This window comes from Ranitomeya imitator, chromosome 5 (genome assembly GCF_032444005.1).
Source record: "Ranitomeya imitator isolate aRanImi1 chromosome 5, aRanImi1.pri, whole genome shotgun sequence".
In the NCBI taxonomy this organism is placed as follows: domain Eukaryota; kingdom Metazoa; phylum Chordata; class Amphibia; order Anura; family Dendrobatidae; genus Ranitomeya; species Ranitomeya imitator.
This window is the reverse complement of record NC_091286.1, coordinates 545,156,131-545,176,862: the sequence shown is the minus strand read 5'-3', so window position 1 is coordinate 545,176,862 and position 20,732 is coordinate 545,156,131. Positions and strand designations below refer to the sequence as shown.

Sequence of the window (20,732 nt, the reverse complement as noted above, 5' to 3'; positions counted from 1 at the left end):
CTTTTAGGGGCTGTCCTATAAAGGAACAAAGGACGATACTATGAATAATACTCCCAACCACAGATAGTGTGACAGTGTGAGACTCAAACTCCCAGAAAAACTCACTTGCACCGGGGTCTCAGTAGGGGTAATCAGAAAGGTTAGTGCATTGATCTTCCATAGCTGGCTGACCTGATGAACTGAAACATCAGCTTGCCCAGTCTATACTTTAAATAGTATTGCCTCAACTTGTCTTCCATCTGAATCGTCGAAGGCGGTTCCTCTATAAGGGTATGTGCACACGTTGCGGATTTTGCTGCGGATCCGCAGCGGTTTTGACGCTGCGGATTCGCAGCTGTTTTCCCTGAGTTTAAATTACCATGTAAACCTATGGAAAACAAAATCTGCAGTGCACTACTGCGGAAAAAAACGCGCGGAAACGTAGCATTGTTTATTCCGCAGCATGTCAATTCTTTGTGCGGATTCCATAGCGGTTTAGACCTGCTCCATAATAGGAATCCGCAGGTGTAAAACCGCAGGTGGAATCCGCACAAAAACAGCATAAAATCCGCAGGTAAAACGCAGTGCTTTTTACCTGCGGATTTCTCAAAACAGGTGCGGAAAAATCCGCAGAGGTTCCATGTACGTGTGCACATACCCTGAATCAGGATTCGGCGCCCTTTTTTTCAATACTACCGGAAGTGCGTTCCATGGTGGAATGTACGCCAGGCACTAGAGGTCTGCGCGTCATCCCTTGAAACCGCAAGTTCTTCAGCGTGCACTGAACCATACGCCGGGATGAGCAGATAGCCCCTCTGGAGGGGAAGCCGCTCATTCCAGGAGTCACCGCTCACCTGGACCAGGCTGAGGGACCCCTTGATTGGCGGGGTGTCAGCCTCCGGGCCACCAGCAGGAGAAAAAGGGGAGATGGTGAGCACCCCAACCCGATCCCCCTGCGTCCGGCATCAGGAGCTCCTGCTCCCTGGAAGCAATAGGTAATCCTCTTTGCGTCCGTCCCTAATAGGGACAGGAAAAACACTGAGGGGTGGTGGGGGGAGGGGCCTTTTAATTGTGTGTTCCAGTCCCTATAAAGGATAAGAAGGACAACTTCATGATGGTGCTGTCAGGAGGGACAACCTGGAAACAATTACTTAAATATCCAAATGAGAATTTTTTTTATTTTTAGGGCTGGTAAAAGTTTATGTACGAAAAAATATAAACATGTGCCTAGCAAGGAAGATGGAAAATAGCCCAGTCCTGAACTAGTTAATTAGTGGATCGTGTTCAGATGTCAGAATTACAACATAATACTGAAAACTGAAGTATGAACAGGTCACTGGTGATCATAAAGAAAGCGGTTCTGCCTAACACCAGCATCAGGTGCATTTTGCATATTCACCTCCGTGAGATGTAATCGTCACCTCACGCACCAAACAAACTTCATATGCATCACTTTTACCTTTCTGTATATGGTTTATTGGACACAGCAGATTTCGGAGTGCAGTCTATGTAACATTAATTTCTCCCAAAAAACAAGTTTACAGTTTATATTACAAGTTTTCTTTGGCTTTGATATAACAGGTAAGGCAAGAAAAATGCTGCATTTCCATCGTCGGGTAGCAGGTTGAGGAAATCTTGCAGGTCAAGTTCTGTAGCGATAACATCTAAAGTTTCTAAAAAGAGACAAACCTAAAATTAATAAGAGTTCTCACATCTGGTACAATGGTATTTATTGACAGCTCATTCCATGTAACAATACCCTGATTCCAGAAGAGCAAATGTGGGTAAAGTGCGGCTCATGGGTCACATTTGCGCCTTTATCTTTTCATGCCAGGCACAGACAAAAAGCAGGAAACAGTGGACTACTACACCACACCTTTCTCCTACATCGCCTTACATCTCAATTTCCAAGATATCTGCATCCGCAGGTTGTGGATACAGTAGTCGAAGAGGAGCTCCCTAATCCATGATTCAGCCTCTGCGACTGTCTCATTGCAGCAGGCATGACAATGTCACTAGATCGTGCCTGCTGTGAGGAGCCTCAGTCCATACTCTATATAGACTGGAGCAGCGCATCGGAGATCTGGGTTAGGCGAGTAGGTTTTACTTTAGGTCAATATTGGGGAAAACTGTGGGGGCCATCATGTATGTGTGTGGGGGGAGGGGATGTTATTGATGAAGGGACATCTAATACTTAGGATTTATATTTAAAGTGAATCTCTCACAGAGTTTTTCCTCTTAATCTGAGAGCAGCTTAATGCACAAGACAAAGACCTTGATGTGTCCCTGTGAGGGGGGAGGGGAAGTTGTTGATGAAGGTACATCTAAAGCTGGGTTCACATTGCGTTAATGCAGTCCGCGGCATAACGCAGTCTGTTAACGCTGCTATTAACCCCTATTATCGAGCGCATCGCCAACGCATGCCATAATCGGCATGCACTAGCGATCTGCCGTCATTCAGTGATGGAGCCTCGGACGCAGGCTGCAGCATCTGAGGCTCCATCACCGCTAGCACAGATGAATCATCTGCGCTAGAGGTATAGCATAACGCGATGGCGTGTATGCTCTAGCGTTAACGCAGCCCGTCAACGCTATGCGTTGAACGGGCTTGCTTTAACGCAATGTGAACGTGGCCTAATACTTAGGATTTATATTTAAAGTGAATCTGTCACAGGGTTTTTCCTCCTAATCTGAGAGCAGCTTAATGCACAAGACAAAGACCCCGATATGTCCCTTACTGGGCTGCTTGCTGCAGTTTTGATAAAAGTTAGTAGGATATGCTGCATTCATCACTATGTACAAAAAGAAGTCATCCTGCAGAGGGTCAGAGATGGATCCCCTGCTCTATTCCAAGGATCAAAGATTCTAATCCTACCGGACCTGTCCCACCAGAATTTGCAAAGAAGAAAGGCATTGAGACCTCTCTTAGATTTGCATCGAGATCATAACTTGCTGTATAACTGGGGCTTTCCATTCAGTTTGCAGGTCCGTCATGCAGGCCCGCATGCAAATCCTGAGTTCGCCATCGGACATTGCATCATTTACATCAACCTTGAACCTCCCTCGGATTGAAATTATGGACCTACTAATTCCTGTGGAGGCCTCTGGCGGGTTATCCCAAAGTCTGCCGAGGGTCACTAAATCCTGGGGCAGGAAGCTCTCTCCTCTCCTTGAGATCTGTGGTCTGGGGATGATTTCCTTTTAAAATTAATGCACTATTCTGATATGCAAGGTTACGTTTCCATGCTTTGCTTTCAAATACTGATTGTGGAATGTAGCTCTAGTTATCTATATTTGTAACAGTCATCAGGAGTTGTTTTATCAATGTTTTCTTACCCCTGGGGCTTGGTGACCTTCTTCCCCCTCCCTAGACATAGACAACAGGTTAAGGGTAAGTTCACACAAAGCGTTTTTGCGGCATTTTTTTATGCTAATTTTCAGCTGCTTTTTACAATAGCAACAAAGCCTATGAGATTTCAGAAATCTCATGCACACACATTGTTTTTTTGTGTGATCAGTATTTTGTGCTTTGCTGCGTTTTTTGGGCATAGAGCATGTCACCACTTTCAGCGTTTTTGCTGCGTTTTTTCACCCATTGACTTGAATGGGTGTAGAAAAAAACGCAGCAAAAACGCAGGTATTTGCTGCGTTTTTGCTGCTGAAAATTTAAGGACATTAGCATGGACAAAGAGAAAACAACGCACCGAAAAACCCACCAATAAAACCGCACCAAAAACGCGACAAAAATGCACCTAAACCTGTGTTTATGATGCAGCTTCTTTCCTGCCAAGATGATCAAGTTTTGAGCAGAAAAAAAAGCCGCAAAAACGCCCAGTGTGAACTTACCATAATAGTCTTGGGCAAGGGAGGGTCCTGGGGCTTGTATTCTATATATATAATTGTACTGTGTTCTCCTTGATTTTTATATGGGGGGCCAATGGCACTTAAGAGGCGGAATCAGCTTTGGTGTCGTCTTGGCCTGGGGAGCAGAGTCCCCACTGGGAATTCACGTCACATTGTTGGACGTTAAACAAACAATACCTGTGCACGTCACACATCGTTTTGTACATGTTCTTTTGTATCTTAGAATATCCACTCAAACCTAGTTAGTACGTTTGTCTGTTTTCTTCCCTTACATTTTTCTTCTCTCCCTTACTGACTTTTATATGTTCGTTTCTCTTCCCTCTACTCACTCCTGTGTCTGCTTCTGTCCCTTCTTTTCCGCCCTCTCCCATAATTTTTCTTTTTCTGCTCTCTCCTCTTTTTCTTCTTTCTATACCTTTTCCTCCCCTGCTTATAAAGTACTTGACCATTACCATGCAACGGATCAACATAGGATCCATTAACGCTTGAGGGATGAAAGTCTCTCAGAAAAGGTCTCAGATCTTGTATGATATGCATAAAAAGCAGACTCACATCCTCCTGCTCCAAGAGACTCATTTCAAGGCTGGCTGTCTCCCACCCTGAAGGATCGATATTATTGCTCTTGGTTTCACAGCCCTAACCCCGACTCAAAGCCAAAAGGGGTCTCAATAGCCCTACATAAGTTATTAGCCCATTCGGACCTAGAGTCTAGGTTTAACCCAGAAGACAGGTACATTCTCCTAAATAGAAGAGAAAATCCAGCTTCCAAAAATATCCAATTTATTAAAGTTAAAATCAGGTGATTTTTTTCAGGTGATTTTTCTAATATTTTAAATATTTCCAGCTGTGATCTTTCAGTTGAACAATTGCAAGTGTTGTCTTTGGGACTTAAATATGCACCGGATCAACGATTTGATTTATTTCATACATTGATGGACATTAATAGATTTATTCGCAATTTGACAGTTAAAAGACATTTTTTTAAACAGGAATCAACTGTCACTGCGGACACTTCTGTTGTTATAAATGAATTCTGTGATCTCACATTTAATGAACAATGTCTTTTGATGAACTTGAACGAATTGAATGGTTCTAATGTATCTTTGAATCGCGATGTAAATCAAGCTGATCAATTCATAACAAAAAATCCATCATTCTACCCCATTCATTCGAGGGTAGACTGCATGGACAGATTCCAGGCTGTCATGGAACGAGATTTAAGATCTTTGGATACATATGTCCAGCAAGAAACTCACAAAGGTAATTTAAATTGGAAGCAGCGCAGAGCTCTCCATGAAATTAAAAAAATGGATGAGATCACTATAAAAAAGGCAGACAAAGGTGGCCTAATTGTGGTGATGGACACATTGGTCTACAAAGAACAAATGAATGATCTCCTAAATGACAGCACCACGTATAGAAAATTACTCTCAGATCCTACATCTTCTTACAAAAAGGAATTGTTCAGTTTGATTGATGATGGTGCAGCTCTGGGTGTTCTTACTAGAACACATGCTGAATACCTAAAGGTTGATTGCCCCATTATACCTACAATATATGGCTTACCCAAGGTACATAAAGGTGTTACACCTCCACCAATGCGCCCTATATTATCAGGGATGGGCTCTCTAACAGAACATCTTAGTCAATGGGTAGATTCCCTCTTACAGCCATTGGTTACGAGAGTTCCAGGATTCTTGAGAGATTCGAGAGATGTTTTACATCAGCTCTCTAATATTGTATGGTGTGATGGATTTCAATGGATAAGTTGTGATGTCATCTCTCTGTACACCTGCATTCCACAAAATATTGTTATTCAAGCACTTGAATTTCATTTGCATAAGTACAGTAATTACACCATTGATTTGTGCAATTATATCTTGCAGGTTATTGTTTTTTTAATGACTCACAATTATTTTTTCTTTGATCAGCAGTTTTTTCTCCAATGTAAAGGAGTTTCTATGGGAGGCAAACATTCACCATCCGTTGCTAATTTGGTAATGTCATACTGGGAGGAATTATTTCTTTATTCGGATCGTAATCCATTTTTGATGGACATATTCTGGTATGGTAGATATATCGATGATTTGCTCCTCATATGGAGTGGCGATGAATCTACCATACCGGAGTTCCTCAGTTATCTCAATTCTAATGAATTTAATCTTTGTTTTACATGCAGCCATAATTCACACATGATTTCCTTTTTGGACTTGATGCTGCATTGTACTGTTGGCTCTGGTATTGCCACTTCCACATTTCATAAACCTTTATCTGGTAATAGTATTTTACATGCGTCCAGCAGCCATCCTGGACATACAATAAAGTCTATACCAGTGGGTGAGCTGACTAGAATAACCAGAAATTGTAGTGATGCTAGCATTTTAAAGCAAGAGACTGATTTGTGTTGTAAAAAATTAGAAAAAAGAGGCTACTCTAATTGGTCTCTGGATAGAGCCAAAAATATAGTACAACATAAAAAACGCAGTGACATGCTGTTATCTAAAAATAAGAGTAAATTGCATCAAAACCAAAAAAATTTCTGCTCCATTAAATACAGTCCTCAATACAATAACATCAAATCTCTTATTTTGAAAAACATTCCTATTCTTTATGAGGATGAGATTCTCTCCAAAATTCTGTCTTCAGGCTGTCAGGTGATTGCAAAAAAGGCTACCACTTTGTCTGATATTCTTTCACCCAGCCTATTTAAATCTAGCAAGGTCTCCCACACATGGTTACATCATAAAGGCTTTTATCATTGTGGTGCTTCTAAATGTCGCACATGTGCGCATTCCATTGTTATGCATTCCTTTACTGATAGTAGTAACAGACAAGAACACAAAATTCAGCAATTTATTAACTGCAATAGTAAGAATGTAGTTTATATGATAACATGCATTAAATGTAATTTAAGTTATATAGGTTGCACTACTCGCATGTTAAAGACGCGTATTTCTGAACATATCACTGACATTGTTGTTTCTACTAATAATAATCGCTCTATGTCTCACGCCTCTAAGCATTTTATTATCAGTCATCAAAGAGATACTGCATTCCTTCGGGTTGTCGGCATTGAAAAGCTTCTGATAACAGCCAGAGGAGGAGATCTGAAAAGACGCTTAATGACGCGTGAAGCCTACTGGATGTTTTGCCTTAACACTTGCTATCCCATGGGTTTAAATGCTCGCAAGGAAATCATGTTTCATTACTGAGAGATCAATGCTGTTTAGTTATATTATATGTTTTTTATATGTCTGTATTATACATTTTCTTTGTTTTTCTCTTTTGCAATATCATTGCGTTTTTATTGTATATAATTACTGATGTATCAGGTGTGGATTAATTCACTGTGATTGGTCACAGTTGCTATTTAAACCTCATTCTGGTGCATAGTAGGCAGCTTTGAAAAAGAACCTAGTGTTCGAAACGCGTAGCATGCTGCTATCTCCTCTCCTGTGTACCATGTTTTTGGACCTTGGATTTTAACTTTAATAAATTGGATATTTTTGGAAGCTGGATTTTCTCTTCTATTTTGTTCTATTGTTTCACGTGAAGACTGCACGGCATCCGGGCTTCCCCCACAACAAATGCCTAGTAGGTGAGCTGGTTTCTCTCCATTTTTTTTTTTTTTTTCCTTTTACATTCTCCTAAAACTTTGTATTAACTCAATGGCATTCACCATAGCTAATTGGTACCTACCCAATAAAGACTTGACTTTAGCTTGTTCCGCTATTCTGTTGCTCATGTCGGATTTTGGGGAGGGTACTCTAATTGCAGGCGGTGACTTCAATTTTACCTTTGATCCGGAGGTGGATACTTCATCTAAGCGTCATTTCATGCCCCGTAGACGTATCAATGCTCTTAAACGTAACATTCAGAACCTACACCTAGTAGAGGCCTGGAGAGTCCTACATGCCAAGGATAGGGACTATACGTATTACTCCCCGAAGCACTCTTCATACAGCCGCATAGATATGCTGTAAATCAGCCAGAATGCCCTGACCTGGCAGGCCCAGGCTTCTATTGGTCACATTTCCTGGTCGGACTATGCTCCGGTGTTTCTCCATCTTACCCCACCAAATGGCCTTCACCGAACATGGATATGGCACCTCAACGATAACTTTCTTAAAGACCCTCTATACACTAAGGAGATTAAGAAGTCAATCTCTGAATTTCTAGAAATCCATGAACGTGATCAGATGTCCCTTCCTACCCAGTGGGAAACACTTAAGTGTGTTATAAGGGGTCTTTTGATAAAGCATGGCTCTAGATTGAAAAAAAAAGATGGCCTCGCTAATTTCCAGTCTGGTCCAGCGGATTAATACATTGGAATCCTCACAAACAATATCTATCCTCTTCTGTGTATGCAGACCTGTTAAAGCAAGAGAGGAACTTGGGGTCCTACTTGATCCAAAATATTCTTGTAAAGAAAATTAAAAAATCATATTCCGTTGATTTATGTATGAACATGTGGATAAATGTGGCTGGGCATTGGCTAGGTTGCTACATCCCAGAAAGGACACTAGTTATGTCCCACAAATAATGCAGATCGGGGGGCCCGCACACAGGATAAATCCAAATTACCGAATCCTTTCGAGCCTATTATAGTGACCTATATAATATTAAGGGCCAATTCAGGGACATGTCAGCTTCATCTCTTCACCTTTAAATAAATGACTACAGTACAGACCAAAAGTTTGGATACACCGTCTCATTTACAGATTTTTCTGTAATTTCACGACTATGAAAATTGTACATTCACACTGAAGGCATCAAAACTATGAATTAACACATGTGGATTAGACATTCATTTCAGTTGTTTCACACTTTTTTGTTAAATAATGGTTCTTCAAAGTAGCCACCTTTTGCTTTGATGACTGCTTTGCACACTCTTGGCATTCTCTTGATGAGCTTCAAGAGGTAGTCACCGGGAATGGTCTTCCAACAATCTTGAAGGAGTTCCCAGAGATACTTAGCACTTGTTGGCCCTTTTGCTTTAACTCTGCGGTCCAGCTCACCCCAAACCATCTCGATTGGGTTCAGGTCTGGTGACTGTGGAGGTCCAACTAAACACAAATCGGATGGAATAGCATGATGCTGCAAGATGCTGTGGTAGCCATGCTGGTTCAGTATGCCTTCAATTTTGAATAAATCCCCAACAGTGTCACCAGCAAAGCACCCGTACACCATCACACCTCCTTCTCCATGCTTCACGGTGGGAACCAGGCATATAGAGTCCATCCGTTCACCTTTTCTGCGCCGCACAAAGACATGGTGGTTGGAACCAAAGATCTCAAATTTGGACTAATGTCCATTCCTTGTGTTCTTTAGCCCAAACAAGTCTCTTCTGCTTGTTGCCTGTCCTTAGCAGTGGTTCCCTAGCAGCTATTTTAACATGAAGGCCTGCTGCACAAAGTCTCCTCCTAACAGTTGTTGTATAGATGTGTCTGCTGCTAGAACTCTGTGTGGCATTGAGTTGGTCTAGAATCTGAACTGCTGCTAACCTGCGATTTCTGAGGCTGGTGACTCGGATAAACTTATCCTCAGAAGCAGAGGTGACTCTTGGTCTTCCTTTCCTGGGGCGGTCCTCATGTGAGCCAGTTTCTTTGTAGCGCTTGATGGTTTTTGCCACTGCTCTTCGGGACACTTTCAAAGATTGCCCAATTTTTCGGACTGACTGACTTTCATTTCTTAAACTAATGATGGCCGCTCGTTTTTCTTTACTTAGAATTTGTATTATGGCAAGAAAACGCAGCTAACAGTCTATTCAGTAGGACTATCAGCTGTGTATCCACCAGACTTCTGTACAACACAACTGATGGTCCCAACCCCATTTATATGGCAAGAAATCCCACTTATTAAACCTGACAGGGCACACCTGTGAAGTGAAAACCATTCCCGGTGACTACCTCTTGAAGCTCATCAAGAGAATGCCAAGAGTGTGCAAAGCAGTCATCAAAGCAAAAGGTGGCTACTTTGAAGAACCTAGAATAGAAGACATAATTTCAGTTGTTTCACACTTTTTTGTTAAGTATATAATTCCACATGTGTTAATTCATAGTTTTGATTCCTTCAGCGTGAAAGTACAATTTTCATAGTCATGAAAATACAGAAAAATCTTTAAATGAGAAGGTGTGTCCAAACTTTTGGTCTGTACTGTATATCAGACAAAACGCCCTCCCAACTGTCCATCCTGAACTTGCAGACTCTCTGGAGGAGGACTCTTCAGAGGAAGAGATTGCTGCCATTATTAAATCAAATCCGGTGGGAAAGAGTCCAGGCCCTGATGGGTTCACTCCAAAATTTTATGAGGTATTTAGTGAGCAGCTTGTCCCTTTCCTAACAAAAGTCTTCAGTTCTGTGTCAGAGGGATGACCATGCGTGCCCCAGTCCCTGGAGGCCCACATCAGCGTTTTACCAAAACCAGGGAAAGATCCATTGTTAATTTCCAATTATAGGCCCATCTCTTTGATTAATGTGGACATCAAAATATTTTCAAAAGGCCCTGGCAAATAGATTGGCGCCATTGTTACCCGGGGTTATTCATACAGATCAAGTAGGGTTAGTCAAGGGCCGGGAGGCCAGAGATAATACGTATTAAACTCTTCTCCTGATGACTCGGGCGAGGTCCAGATCACTCCAGTTGTGTGTGCTTTCGGTTGACGCAGAGATGGCCTTCGACCGGGTTAGCTGGAGCTTCATATCGGCTTCCTTGCATCAATTGAGCCTAGGCGCCAAATTTATTGAGAAGATTCTCTCTCTATATAGGAGCCCTTCAGCAATGTTAGGTTGAATGGGTTCCTGTCCTCCCCTATCCACATCAACAACAGTACACGGCAGGGGTGTCCTCTGTCCCCTCTCTTGTATGTATTGATAATGGAACATCTGGCAATAGCCATTAGAAAGAACCCCAGCATTCACAGTATTCCAGTTGGGGTAGGTCAATGTAAATCTTCCTTATATGCAATGACCTCCTCATGTTTATATCACAGCTTCGCATTTCCTTCCCCTCCATAGTCAAAAAATTTGAGACATTTGGCCATCTTAGTAATTTTAAAGTGAATTATTCTAAATCGGATGCCCTTAATATAACTTTATCTAGAGATGACGTTCAACATCTTAAAGATAATTTTCCCTTTAAATTGCAGGAAACAGCATTAAGATACTTGGGAGTAACAGTCCCGGCGCATCATACTAAACTATATTCTTTAAACTTCCAACCCCTTTTGGATAGGACTTTGAAAGACACATAGCCATGATAAGAGGAAGCTCTCATGGTTCAGCTGCATCAATGCGATAAAAATGGATGTATTGCCTCGTTTCCTTTATATTTTCCATTAACTTCCTAAACCTTCTTTACCAGAATCCAATCAGCCGTCTCGAGGTGTGTGTGTGTGTGTGTGTGTGTGTGTGTGTGTGTGTGTGTGTGTGTGTGTGTGTGTGTGTGTGTGTGTGTGTGTGTGTGTGTGTGTGTGTGTGTGTGCGTGCGTGCGAGCGAAGGGACAATACTAGATGCTTTCATGTTAAGGGTTCGGCCATGCCCGCTTTCGAAACAGTGCAGCAGTTAGAGGGCGGGGGCCCTTCTGATTGGTTAGAATATGTCCAACATAAAATCCTTCTTCTCATCTCTGTTTTTTGGCCTTCCACAAGAGCCACTGTCTCTCACATGGCCCTTTTACAAGATTAATTGCCCACCCCTACAGTAGAGAAATTAGCTAAAACAATCTGTGGTATTAATTTGAGCCCATCATCAGAAAAGGTTTCCTTCACTTTATTATTTTGGAATAATAGGTTATGGCAGATAATAGAGTCAGAGCAAGAGTGCTAGGTAAAAAGACCCCTTAAAAAGGACTTCAAAACGTAGGGTAACCCCTTCTCACTGAAGGCTATCGGACTCTAACAACGTGTGGCATTTTACTTGTCACCTCAATGTGTGGTGAAGTTTATGTTTTGCCACACGGCATTTGCAATTGCCATTCCTGCCAAATCATAATTGTAGCTTACAGCGCCAGCATCAAATGTAGATGACCCAACAAAATAATAACTTTACCTTTTAAAGAAGAAATAAATACTTCGTTAGTGTTTTCACTCTCACGAACCCTATTGCAGAGCTCAGGTAACAACTTGCTCCACCAGAGGGCCTACAATCCAAAAATAGAAAAAAAAAAATGAAGTACAAAGATCTCGACAGGAAACCTAAAAATTAAATCAAGAGAGAAAAATTAGTCACAAAGAAATCAGTAATAACTGCGATAAAAATGAAAAAAAAAAAACCAAAAAAACATTTATATAAAGCCAAAATTGGGAGTCGCCTTTTAACATTGATAAAGCTGCCAGCTTTCATGTCATTCATCCATGAGTTTTAAGGAGACTGAGCTATTTAATAGATAAATGTATCTTACTTTTTCAGTCTCTTGAATAACAGGCAGTGCCACAGGATTTCATGGCGACTAATGGATCATATTTAGAAAGGGTACACAGCTTGAGGTGTGTAACTAGGGTGTGTAGCAAGTAAAATATTTTAAGGTAATATAAGAGTGAAGAAAAATAATAATTTAATATAGGATACTTCCAATATATTCAGTAAAAGAAGGTTGTGCCTAATCAACGTGCTTGCTTTGTAAGAGGTGGTAAGTGCAAGTCTGGATGCTTCTCACCATGGGCTAAAGTCAGCTGTGGGGGCCAAAGGAATCAGGGTTAGGCCTAATTTTAAATAACACTTTGTAGGAGTCTTAAACTCAGCTTGATTGAATAATATTACAGAAAGACTGGAATAAGCTGGCTGTGTGGGTAAAAACATGGAAGATGAAGCTTAATGTTGTTAAATGGTGTATGGCAACATACACATTCAATAGAAACATACTAGGGACTACAGAACAAGACGGACTTCTATTCTGGTTTCCAGTAAGCTAAGCAGCAGCACTCAATGTCAAGCAGCAGCTGCAAATGAAAATATTTTTTGTATGTATAATAACTCTTGTAATTCTAATGTACCATTACTCTTCTCTCTAATCACACTGTAAAAAGATAAAGGAAAAGATGAAATTGATTTTTTCTTTTGAAAAGTTAACATCACAGGTTCTGGTTATGTCAAGGTGAAAAGATATATCTTCATACACTTTTTGTACTTTTATATTCTTATGCTGTGAAACAATAAGTTTTCCCCTTTGCTTGTTGATGCAAATGTAACTGTATTTAAGATGGCTGCCAGTATTCACCTTTGCCCTAGTTTTGTTTCTGTTGAGAAGCTAGTTTCGTTTCTGAAGCTAAAGTATCATTTCTGTTGAAATGGAAACCTAAGTGACGTGAAGAAAGGAAGATCCACCAGATGACGTCAGAACCAACCAGAAAGACTGAATACTAGACATACACAGTCATGGCCAAAAGTTTTGAGAATGACACCAAAATTATATTTTTACATGATCTGCTGCCCTCTGGTTTTTAATAGTGTTTGTCTGATGTTTATATCACATACAGAAATATAATTGCAATCATATTATGAGTACCAATAGGTTATATTGACAGTTAGAATGAGTGAATGCAGCAAGTCAATATTTGCAGTGTTGACCCTTCTTCAAGACCCCTGCAATTCTCCCTGGCATGCTCTCAATCAACCTCTGGACCAAATCCTGACTGATAGCAGTCCATTCTTGCATAATCAATGCTTGCATTTTGCCAGAATTTGTTGGTTTTTGTTTGTCCACCCGTCTCTTGATGATTGACCACAAGTTCTCAATGGGATTAAGATCTGGGGAGTTTCCAGGCCATGGACCCAAAATCTCTATGTTTTGTTCCATGAGCCATTTAGTTATCACCTTTGCTTTATGGCAAGGTGCTCCATCATGCTGGAAAAGGCATTGTTGGGCGCCAAACTGCTCTTGGACGGTTGGGAGAAGTTGCTCTTGGAGGACATTCTGTTACCATTCTTTATTCATGGCTGTGTTTTTAGGCAAGACTGTGAGTGAGCCGATTCCCTTGGATGAGAAGCAACCCCACACATGAATGGTTTCAGGATGCTTTACAGTTGGCATCAGACAAGACTGGTGGTAGCGCTCACCTCTTCTTCTCCGAATAAGCTGTTTTCCAGATGTCCCAAACAATCGAAAAGGGGATTCATCAGAGAAAATGACTTTTCCCCAGTCCTCAGCAGTCCACTCCCTGTACCTTTTGCAGAATATCAGTCGGTCCCTGATGTTTTTTTCTGGAGAGAAGTGGCTTCTTTGCTGCCCTCCTTGAAACCATGCCTTGCTCAAAGAGTCTCCGCCTCACAGTGCGTGCAGAAGCACTCACACCAGCCTGCTGCCATTCCTGAGCAAGCTCGGCACTGCTGGTGGTCCGATCCCGCAGCTGAAACAGTTTTAAGATACGGTCCTGGCCCTTGCTGGTCTTTCTTGGGCGCCCTGGAGCCTTTTTGACAGCAATGGAAGCTCTCTCCTTGAAGTTCTTGATGATGCGATAGATTGTTGACTGAGGTGCAATCTTTGTAGCTGCGATACTCTTCCCTGTTAGGCCATTTTTGTGCAGTGCAATGATGGCTGCACATGTTTCTTTAGAGATAACCATGGTTAACTGAAGAGAAACAACGATACCAAGCACCAGCCTCCTTTTAAAGTGTCCAGTGATGTCATTCTTACTTAATCATGACTGATTGATCGCCAGCCCTGTCCTCATCAACACCCACACCTGTGTTAATGGATCAATCACTAAAACGATGTTAGCTGCTCCTTTTAAGGCAGGACTGCAATTATGTTGAAATGTGTTTTGGGGGTTAAAGTTCATTTTCTGGGCAAATATTGACTTTGCAAGTAGAGTAATTGCTGTTAAGCTGATCACTCTGACATTCAGGAGTATATGCAAATTGCCATTAGAAAAAATGAAGCAGTAGACTTTGGAAAAATTAATATTTGTCTCATTCTCAAAACTTTTGGCCATGACTGTATTGCTTAAACCCCGCCTAACCCCACCCATTGCACACCTTCCCCCAATGGACCATATAATGTTGTGTATCAGGAAATAGAGTTAGTTGCTGCTGTGACGTTGCCACTACGTGTGGAAGCACGAGCATGCACTGAGATTGAACCAGCATTTTGTCTGACTCATTCTTATCCGGTACTAATGCTCTTAGTCTAATTTGGAATGACTGGTGAAGGAAGGGTATTGGCGTGACGACCCCGACAATTTGGCGCCAACAACATGGGGCGTGGCCGGCGATCCGAGACCCCCTGGACCCATGCCTGAACATCCGTGGACGACACCCGTAGTGGCTGACCTCAAGGACTGATCACCTTCTAAACACGGTAAGTGGAGATCACATACTATGTATGTGTCACACTTGCTAGTGTTTCAGCCATTATTGGTTTGTCTGTGGTCTCCTTGGGTCTGAGGGGTGACCGGTCAAGTGGTGAGACCGAGCGCGATCCCGTGCCACGCTTCGAACCAGCAACTGAGAGACGTCGCATTCTGCGCGTCCTCGTGTACACCATACCTCCTCCACTGGTCATCGTACTGCATTCAACCACCCCACCCGTGACTATTGTTTAGTAGCGAAATAGAGTGAAAGATTGAGAAAGTTGTAGATTGGGGGGCGGCTTAGAGAAAGGGATAGGAGACGCAGCCTCTGTGATATTGTACAAATAGGTGATTAAGACGTCCCAAGAGGGGGACCAACAGAATCAAATAGGTTATTAAGACGTCCCAAGAGGGGGACCACCAGAATCTCAGTGGAGGGGTCTCACTAGGAGACCGTCTCCCAACGGTTTAGAATATCGTGACAGGACAGACTGTAATCACTGGTGTTCAGGTTAGGGACAGGATATCGAGCGCAAGGCTCTTTATTCATAGCACGTCGAACGAGAGGTTCCGTGTTTAGGACACAGTGTTGTCGCTGTCAGCGGCCTGCTGCAGAAGGGCGTAGTATTCTGTGAGTCATGTTGCGTCTCTTAAAGCAGAAGAAGTCCATGCCCCACAAGTTAGATGAGGATGCTGTGGAAGTTAAAACAATAGTAGAGTCACGGGAGGGCAAAAAGACAGTCAAGAATGTTGAGAGGTTGTACAAGCATGTAGGATTGCCCTCGTCAGGGAGATTGCAGCTGTCTACATGGCACAATCTCAGAGAACAAAAAGGGCATGTTGAAAGATAAAGGATTGTTAGAACAAGCGCAAGCTCATCTGCGAGTTGCGCAAGGCTTAAAGAACGAGGGATGGAAAGAGGTTGATGGAGAGGGAGGATCAGAGGATGCAGAGGCCGTGTTTGGTTATAAAATGCCTCAATCATTGGTTTTTCTAAGGTGTTCTGGCATGTGAATTGTGTGAAGGTTTGGTAGAAATTAATTAAGTCTGAGAACTGCTGTATTCCGTCACTGTGTGTAGATTTCCAAGACACCCGATGGGAGGGGGTGGGGAGTCAAACAGCTGCGTTATTGTTTTTCTTCTTTCTGTGTTGAGGAATGCTGTGATGTTCTTATCTGTTCCGTGTCTCTGGTATGGAGGGGGCACAAAGCTGCATCCTCTCTGAATTTTCTATTCTTGTGTAGTATGTGCTGGGAGATCTGTGTTTTGTTTGAAGCAATAGTACAATATTGTATTGAAGTAGAAAGAAATATTGTAAGTTTAAGGTAAAATATTGTGCCTAGTTTTAGAAGGAAACTTGTAAGTGATAGTTTGGTTATCAGTGTAATTGAAAGATTGGTAAAAGATTCATCTGCTTCAAGTTTAATGGTTGATATATAGCAAATTAAGGATTAACAGAAGAAATGAATTCTGATTTGTTTTTTGTTACGTTGAAAAAGGAAAGTTGTCTATTACTATGAGAAAGTGGCTGAATGTTTTGTGGTGCAGGAAGGAACTGAGAAAGTGATTGAGGGTAATGTGTTAGAAAGACAAATAATTAAAAATAATAATCTGAAACAGGGGGGCTCCTTGTTAGGTAATATGGTCCCTCCCCAGGAAATCAAGCCACTTCTCCCGACTGTAAGCTCTATGCCCCTTAACCCCAAGGCACCAATATATCCTGGACTGCCGAGAAGTTTTATGGGCGTCTTATGGTAGTGTTTCAAGATCTGGGGTTTTCACTGTATAATAAAGCCCATTCACACCTTTTTGTGGCAGCTTTGATGTCCGAGCCTTAAATCTGAATTGAAAGAGGCAATAATGTCAGTTAGACCTGACACTGAGAATTCCATTCTGGACGATGCATTGAAAAAAGTAGTACAAAGTTTTCAGAAGAACTTAACCCATTCTGTATCAGCAGAGAAATTAGAGGTTAAATCAGCAGCTGCAGTGATTTTTACTCGCTCTAGCCCCAACCGCAGCTTCAAGGACACAGCTCCGTTCCTTATCAGTGGCCCAAGCAAAAGACTTTAGCTTCTGTCCTCCTACCACCTTACACAAATCCAGTCCCATACTCCAATATCCCTTTTTAACCCTATGTCTGGGAATATCCCTCGCTATGTCAATTCTCAGATCAAGAGCTTGTTTTAATTGTAGTAGATGGCAGACCCAATAAATATACTCTCACAAAACCCATCCATGTGGGACCTTTCCCTGAAGTCACGGCCCAGTTCGTAATCTCTCCCTCATGTCCGGTAAATTTACTGGGGGCAGATTTATTATCACAGTTCCGCTCCAGAATATAATTCCAAGATGATGGTCAAATGGTATTTACGTTATATAACCCCTATGCAGATGAACATAATGAGATCTGTATCTTACACGTCCTTTCCACGGTTATGATGGCCCTGATAGGCCCAGATCCACCCCCAATAATGCCTCTAGAACCAGTAAAAGTGTTACACCCAGATTGCCAGTTTCTGTTTGCATTCACTTATCAGAGACGACAATTGACATGGACAGTTAAGTCACAAGGGGCCCCAAACAGTCCCAATCAGTTTGCAAAAAACATGGGCGAGTGTCTTTTACCCTGGCAGTTAGAATATCCTTATGTCACGCTGCTTCAGTATGTGGGTAATCTTTTGTTGTGTGCACGAACAGAGCAGGAAGCCATTGTTGCCACTGTTAGCCTTCTCAAGTATCTGGCAGATCTGAACTGTCGGGTTTCGGCCTCGAAACTTCGGTTCTGCCTTGGTTAAGTGATATTTTTGGGTCACTGTCTCCTTCAGGGTGCCAGACACCTCACAGAAGAAAGAAAAATAGCCGTCAGCTCCCTTCCATTCCCAAAAGATGAGACTGAACTCCAGCGTTTTCTTGGACCATGTACTTGTTGTTGTCAGTGGATACCGGACCCATCCCGCATAATGCTACCCCTCTACAATGCCCTGAAAGACGGTTCAAGATATGGTGATGATTTTGGCAGATTCCACACAGGATACACTGTTACCACGGAAGACACTGTAGTGCACGGAGCTGCACTCCCTCCTTCACTGTCAGCACAAGAAGTAGAACTTCAGGCTCTGTCTACTGCTTGTGTTCTGGCCAAAGACAGGCAGGCTAATATATACACGGACTCAGAGTATGCATTTGGTATTGCTCATGATTTCGGAGCCCTATGGGCCAATCGAGGATTTATTACTACTGCCGGGACTCCAGTGGAGAATGCTGAAGCTGTTAAAACCCTTATGGACTCAATCAAATTACCTACCCAGGTGGACATTATCAAAGTTGAGGAGCACGGTCCTAGGAACAGTCCACAGACTGTTGGTAACACCTTTGTGGATATGCAAGCAAAAGCTGCTGCTCTCCTACCCGTTGAACAGATCATACCAGCTATGGTGACCACACGCTCTCAGCGTAAACAGTTACAAGAAACACTGACTCTACAGGAACCTGATGATCTATGCCAGACTGAGGTTTTCTGCCGGACCCCGCGAGACCGCTTAAGGACAATGCAGAGAATGTTTCCAAAGGAAGAAGTGAAACAGTGAAAGCTGATGGAGTACGTATGGACAATGGTCACTGGAAAAAGGACCGACTTGTGTGTTTCCCTAAGCGGATGTACCCTGCTATTGCCACGTGGGTACATGGGCCCACATATCGAGGAAAAAAAAAAACCCAGGCCCTTGACCTGGTACAAAAATTCTACTGGGCTCCAGGTATTTCTACAGTCCTGACAGCACTCAACCGTATATGTAATATCTGTCAGACCTGCAATCCCGGTCAACTTCAATGTGTACCTCCAAAGCATCTTGCTAAGCCCGACTATCCTTTCCAAAGGCTCCAGGTGGACCACATCACGTTGCCTAAGTCTGGAAGGTATGAATATTGTCTGGTAGTTGTCGATATGTTCTCCAATTGGCCGGAAGCATTCCCCGTTACCAACATGACTGCAAAGACCACAGCGAAGAAACTGGTGATGGAAGTTATATGCAGATATGGTGTTCCAGAAGTCGATGAAAGTGACCAAGGCCCGGCCTTTTCTTCTCATGTGTATCAGGAGGTTCTGACAATGCTTGGATCCACTGTAGCCCTCCATACTCCGTACCATCCACAATCCAGTGGGAAAGTTAAGAGGCTGAACGGCACACTGAAGGGACAATTGACCAAAATGATGCAGGAGACTACGGCTCCATGACCAGGGCTCTTACACATTCGTACTGCCCCTGTTGCAAAACATGGCCTGTCCCCATATGAGATATTGTTTGGTGCTAGGTCCTCAGTTGCAAATTTCCAGTCTCAGTAGTAGTCAGAAGAAACTGACCGTGCTGTTCAATATGTTATTCAGCTTAGTAAAAATCTTGTTAACACCCATGTTTTAGTTTATTTTTCCCTTCCAGATTCAGCAGAAACCGACACTTGTCACAACTTGAAGCCTGGTGGTTTTATGGTCGTGAAAAGCTATGTCAGAAAACACGGACTAGAACCCTTGTATGACGATCCCTACCAAGTCCTCCTCATTACTCCTATGTCAGTAAAGCTGGAAGGAAGGCCGACATGGATCCACGTATCGCACTGCAGGCTGGTCAGACTAGTAGCAAATAAGTGGACATAATGTTTTAGTTTTTCGTATTTCCATATAATAATATTGGTAACCGTATGGGACAGCCTAAATTCTCCAATATACTTGAATAATAAGTTTGTACAATATCATGAAAGATTAGTAGTACAGATGGGTATAGCCAATAAAATTGTCAATTACACAAATGTGGGATAAATTGCTTAGGGCCACAGATTATCTAGATGATCAAATTTGGGATATATCGGATATACTTAAAACTACTGTCGCTGTCTAAAACCAACTTATCATAGTCACTAATCAATACACTGTAGAACTGGACTACTTAACAGCAGCACAGGGTGGTATGTGTCAGGTTATTGGACCCACTAGAGTACAATGGCACTGATCCAGGGGAGATCCCCAAGTACGTCCCCCTCAAGAAATTAGACAATACCCCCTACTCTCAGATGAAGCTAAGAGATTTAGTCTAGGGATAGCGGGAGAAATCCATGTGAGTGAAGGGTTCAGCTGCCTGGAGGCCTCTCGCAAGGGGAGAGCTTCTGAGGTGTCTGGATGAAGAAATCCACCTCCCTTTCCCCATCACATGGACAGTCTCGAAGGATCTTTCTTTTTAGGGAAAAACTTAGTGTTTAGGGGGGATTGTCAAGGTGAAAAGATATATCTTCATACACTTTTTGTACTTTTATATTCTTATGCTGTGAAACAATAAGTTTTCCCCTTTGCTTGTTGATGCAAATGTAACTGTATTTAAGATGGCTGCCAGTATTCACCTTTGCCCTAGTTTTGTTTCTGTTGAGAAGCTAGTTTCGTTTCTGAAGCTAAAGTATCATTTCTGCTGAAATGGAAACCTGAGTGACGTGAAGAAAGGAGGATCCACCAGATGACGTCAGAACCAACCAGAAAGACTGAATACTAGACATATATTGCTTAAACCCCGCCTAACCCCACCCATTGCACACCTTCCCCCAATGGACCATAT

The 20,732-nt window shown here is 42.3% G+C and overlaps 1 protein-coding gene across 2 annotated transcripts in view; it reads right to left on the bottom strand.

Moving 5' to 3' along the window:
- Positions 1-1,432: 1,432 nt before the first annotated feature.
- LOC138638374 (BLOC-2 complex member HPS3-like) overlaps positions 1,433-20,732 on the bottom strand; it is a 95,185-nt gene continuing 75,885 nt past the window's right edge. For both annotated transcript variants that reach the window (XM_069727609.1, XM_069727610.1), the window contains exons 16-17: positions 11,894-11,984; positions 1,433-1,652 (exon numbers count right to left, since the gene is read on the bottom strand). In XM_069727609.1, the coding sequence (XP_069583710.1) occupies positions 1,525-1,652; positions 11,894-11,984 (219 nt within the window). In that variant the 3' untranslated portion in view covers positions 1,433-1,524. The remainder of the gene's footprint in view (positions 1,653-11,893; positions 11,985-20,732) is intronic.